Raw genomic sequence first — 5,087 nt, 5'->3', positions numbered from 1 at the left:
GATTTCTTCTGTGAACACTGCTGAATAGTAGTTTAGCACTTCAATCTTTTGTTGTTCAAACAATTTCTCCATCATCATTTAGTTGGCCAACTCATCTTCATAACTTGTTTACTCCAGACATATTTGAAGAATGCTTTATTAATTTGAAGCAAATAGTGTAACTACAGTAAATCCAAAATAAAAATTAAAAATTCCAGAAATATGCAGCAGTTCTGGCAGCATCTGTGTAGAAAGAAAGAGTTAATAGGCAGTATTTAAAGCCCTCCCGAGGAGTAGGTTGGGGAGCTATAAAATGGGGTAGGAAGGCGTGGGGTGCAAAGCCCATCACCTTCCCAACTCCCCCAATTATGTCTGGGACGGGAAGGATCAAGGATGGCCTTCCTATTTGGAGGCCAATTGAGGCCATTAAATGGCCAATTAAGGACCACTTGAGCTTTAGCCCACCACCACCGGTATTCTACCAGCAGCAGGCACAGGGGTGTGTAGAGAGGAGGCTCTTGCCATGTGGGCAAACTCCTAGATACACCCTTTTAGGCCTGCCTGTGGCCTGGAATGGAGGAGGGGGAGAGGAGTCCTTTATGCTCAGGCAATCAAAGGCTGCCCCCACAGGAAGACATTCCTGCCCTTTAAACAGACTTCCCTACCTCCCCCTTTTCCAGAACCTGTCCCACTTACCAAGGTTTCCTTGACGGTTCTTCATCCTGGGGCTTAGTACTGGCAATGGCCACCTCTCCCAGTGGTGCTGTTGGGATTGAATATCTGACCATGCAATTAGGTGCCTGATTGGCTTTTAATTATATTGGATCTACCAGAAATGACCGCAGCAGGGTTACTACCAGCTCTCCAGACAATGAACTGACCTACTCTGTGACCATCAAATCCAGTCCAACATTTAATATCAGTGACGTGGCAGAATTTGCTGTTCTGCTTTGTTTTCAGCTAGATTTTCCATCTGATCTCTCTTTGCAGCCCTCAGTTTCACTTTTATTTCATCTATCTTTATAAATCACCCCATCCTGTCACTTAAAACGTTTGTATATTTTCTTTTTCTAATGTTTTCACAACTTCATTAGTAAACCAAACTGGTTGATTCTACTTCTCTCAAGCTATTCTATTTCATTTTATTAGACAGTTCCAGTTGTACAAGAATTCTAATTTACTTGTCTTTGCGATGTAAACATTACAATTACATTAAGGAAGGGATGTAGGTTGAAGAGACTTTTCAATTTTACTTCATCGCTTCTTTGGAACACATAAGGCGGCAATTTGATAAAACTTTTAAATTATGAAATGTATTGGGTACAGAGAAGGAGTCTGGTTCCAGTAAAAATTAAGGGCTCTGTAGGAGGCGCATAATGAAATGCTAGGAATTTAGAACGGGAGGAAGAGAAACTTCATTACACAGGGTTGACAGGTTTTGAATTCACTTCAGGCGTTAGTTGTTGAGGTAGAAAAAAAATGGTCAACATTCAAGACCAGATTGGATAGCTGAATGACAGAAATGTAGACAAAATGAATATGGAAGCAGACTGAATAAATACAATTAGGACAATTTGCTTATTTGGGGGGCAAATGCTGACAAGGATTAGATGGATTGAATAGCCTGTTTCCATTTTGTAACTTGCATTTGTGCTCTCAGATAAACTAGTTCCATTTCTTGTTTGGAGTTTCTCTGGAAAATACAACTTTAAAGAAGCAAACATTTCAAAAAATCTGAATCCAAGTATTTTTGTACTTATTTCTGGTTCAAATATCTCAAGCAATTTGTGTCTGTTTTGCAGTAGATTACAAAAATAAGGGGTCAAAATTACACTGTTTGGTGACATACATCCCCACAATTAGCACTTGTTCCATTCATTTTGCAACGTTGCTATGTTGAATATCAGTTCTCATTGTATATGGACACAGTCTGGTGAGTGGGGCAGGTGTTTGTCATCATGAATCCAAGTCTTCCTATAAAAGGGATTTTACATTCTATTTTCCTTTCAATAGATTATAGATTCACATTACCAGTTTTTCACTTAAGAAAATGAGTATTTATTTTATAAAATGTTTATTTGCAACATTGCCAATCTCTTACACTTTAACAAAAACATAATCATAGCACTGCAGTAGATGAAGGTAGCAATTACATGTACTTTACATCCACTACAGGAAGCTTGCACTGTTCATATAAATGCAAGATACTATGTTAGAGCAAGTCCAGCATGCCCATACAAAATACAAAATGGTTCAGTTGAACAGTGCAAAAGTGTGCAAACACGTAACAATACTGAACATCAGTAAAATAAATATCACAAAACTTCTAAACTCTATTTTAACTTACACTTGCAGCTAAACATGTTAATAATGTAGTGTATCTGGTGCCTCAATTTATTGTCTTCAGCACCTCCTGAAGAAAAGTTTACACATATTTCATGCCCTTCATTTCCTTTTCGCTGGTTCTTTCCTACCACCACCCAAACCACGCACTTTGCACTCTGTACCATTACCACATGCTTTCAATTTTATTCATCCATAACCAAAAATATCTACTTCCAGCAGCAGTGGTATCAGTAAAGAAAGACACAATGAAAACTATGCAAGTGTGAAATTCCATTGTGTACCCTTTGCTTACTGAACTGCACACTTTAGCATCCAATTCATTAAGTAGGCATTATATATACACACAATATTTTGTATCCTTCAAAATAATTAGTGAAATTCAAGTTAACATTCATTTTAAGAAACTGTAGCAACTTATGCATGAGAATATTTAGAGAAATACTTCCATTGCAGGCTTAGTAGCACCTATCAAGTCTTAATAGATCACTAGTCAGAAAATAGTCACCACAAAAATTGCCCTTAGTTTGGCACTCAAATCAGCATTCTTCAACAATTGGTCCTACAGAAGAATATAATTTTCTTTTGACCAATCTAAAGCCTGGACTAAGTTTCAGAACCCTTCTTGACGCATGTGTGAAGCAGGCCCCTATGGAGAAGAAATCACTCAGACTGGGCCAGCTGTTGTTATCTTGTTTAAAAACTAGAGTTAGTTCAAAGGTAGGAATGACACTACTGTCATACACTATTTTGCCCAGCTTCTTACTTGTACTCTCATGCTCAAGATTAACATAGATCACTGCACCACGCAGTCCACAGGGCTCACTGGCAGCCATACGAAGTACATCTCGGGCTATTCTCCTGCTCATGTACTGGGGGATCAAGAGGTCCTGGCACTGTAGCTGGGATTTCTTTGAGGTAGACAGGCAATGCTCTATCTGTTCAGCTAGATGCTGGCATGTCCTTTCTTCTAAGAATTCCTCCAGAAAAATAAAGTCATTGCCAGATTGATTCAGGAAATAGGTATCTGAAAGGAAAGGAAATTAGTGTGAAAATCTTTTAAATTTTTAAGTTTTAGACAATAAGATCTATATTTTCAAATTTATTCCTATCAATTTTTTTTCTACTGGAAGTCAGTTGTTGATTTGGATATTCTAAATCCCACATCTTACAGCCAAAACCAATAAAGAACGTGGTACCAGGTTCAATAGAAGTAATATCTGCCAATATTGAACACATTTGAATGGTTTTAAATACTATCCTAATAAAGCTAAAAGTCTGATTCATTTGTTGCCATTTTAAAGCAACTATTACTTCATATACAATTACTAGCAGGATGTCATATTCCCGATTACATTTTTTCCTGTTAAACTATGATGACTTTTTTCCTTAAAAAAGTTTACATCACCGCCAAAACTCTCCCCACCAGCCAACAGTGACACTGCAGTATTTAGCAGGATTTTTATTGACATTCCCAAAAAGCCAACATATTTCAATAGGGCATACATTTGGTTAATTTCGAGTTTATGGGTTAGTTGCCTTCCGCTATGAACCATCCATTTTACTACACTGTAGTCTGTATTCCCTCTTAAGAGTTTCTCGCCAAAACTACAAAAGTGGAGCGTTAATTGCCATCTCCCGAACTGAGGCTGTTTACAATATTGCAATTCAGTTTTACAGCATTTAGAATGGTTTACTCATTGCTTGTGAGAGAAGCAGTTGATGTTTATTATTGTGCAATTGCTATACAACCTTTATTCTGAATTCTCGATTCTAGAATAGCGGTGATGTAACTGATTAGTTTGAATTGGAATTCAGATGGAAAATATTTTATAGAAAAAAACTAAAACAAAAGCACGTTACTTCACAATAAGTTTTTCCAAGGAAAAAAAAGCTTCTCTAAACGAAATACGTAAAGTGCATTGCTATAAGAGTTCTATAATTCTGTTTAAGATTGTAGCAGTTCATCCAATAAGAAATGCCAATTGTTAATTTGGCCTGATTTAGAAAAAGCTTATATAACAACTGACGGTCCAGAGTTCTTTATAATTTCTACCGAAGATACCAAGGTTTTAATCACTTAGTATCGACTTGTTGCAATAAGCCCCATCAAGAACAATGCGACCGAGGGACCCCATCAGCTCACCTGATCCAGGAATAAGGCTTTCATCTTCTATGTTATAATGTCTCTCAAAGGGGCTTTCACCATGTTTTATCTTCTTCGAACTTGTTACCGCTTCGCCTGCGAAGCTATGATGAAGGAGTTTCTTCATCAACTGGATTACACTATCCCCCTCATCGCCGGTAGGACTCGTCCTTTTACTGTAAGGACTCGTACCCCCGAAAGTCTGAACATACATCATCACCATCACTGCTCAATAATTAATACCCCACTGTGTCCAGCCAGTTCCTCCCCCCAGCTCTCTGTGCCAAGTGCGGAGCCAGGCCAGCTGCGGCCACCGCTTTGTATTCGAACATTGCATCAGCTGTTAGGATGCACATGATCTGATGTCAAAAGAGAAGAGGCCCGACCCATCGCACTCATTGGCTGTCGCACCAGAATTGATACAATATACAACCAATAGGAGAATAGTTACTATGTGCCTGGATGAGACCTGGATACAGAGGAGGAGCTTCTGAAACTCCTCACTTTGACCGCAGTGTTAGGTGACGGAACATTACTCCTTTTTCTCCTGCTTAAACCAATCAGCTAAGCTTGTATTCATTTTAGTTTAATTTTGTACTGGAACAGAGTCTCCTTTGTA

At 38.4% G+C, this 5,087-nt stretch overlaps 1 protein-coding gene across 1 annotated transcript; it reads right to left on the bottom strand.

The window, feature by feature from the left end:
• Positions 1-2,013: 2,013 nt before the first annotated feature.
• si:ch211-39i2.2 (uncharacterized protein LOC449866 homolog) lies at positions 2,014-4,823 on the bottom strand. Its single transcript, XM_041194594.1, has 2 exons — positions 4,469-4,823; positions 2,014-3,349 (listed from the first exon to the last, which is right to left on the bottom strand). The coding sequence occupies exons 1-2, from the start codon at positions 4,689-4,691 to the stop codon at positions 2,862-2,864; spliced, it is 711 nt and encodes a 236-aa protein (XP_041050528.1). The 5' UTR covers positions 4,692-4,823; the 3' UTR covers positions 2,014-2,861.
• Between the last annotated feature and the right edge of the window lie 264 nt (positions 4,824-5,087).

This window comes from Carcharodon carcharias, chromosome 8, assembly GCF_017639515.1.
Source record: "Carcharodon carcharias isolate sCarCar2 chromosome 8, sCarCar2.pri, whole genome shotgun sequence".
In the NCBI taxonomy this organism is placed as follows: Eukaryota; Metazoa; Chordata; class Chondrichthyes; order Lamniformes; family Lamnidae; genus Carcharodon; species Carcharodon carcharias.
Note: the sequence above shows the minus strand (reverse complement) of the source record. Positions and strands in the feature narration are given on the sequence as shown.

What these genes read in the sequence shown, in the direction of transcription:
- si:ch211-39i2.2 (XM_041194594.1), bottom strand. Translation starts at nt 4,691, where the DNA reads ATGGTGATGATGTATGTTCAGACTTTCGGGGGTACGAGTCCTTACAGT. An exon ending in AAGCCTTATTCCTGGATCAG is followed by an intron (nt 3,350 to 4,468) that starts GTGAGCTGATGG and finishes CTTTCCTTTCAG; the next exon opens with ATACCTATTTCCTGAATCAA.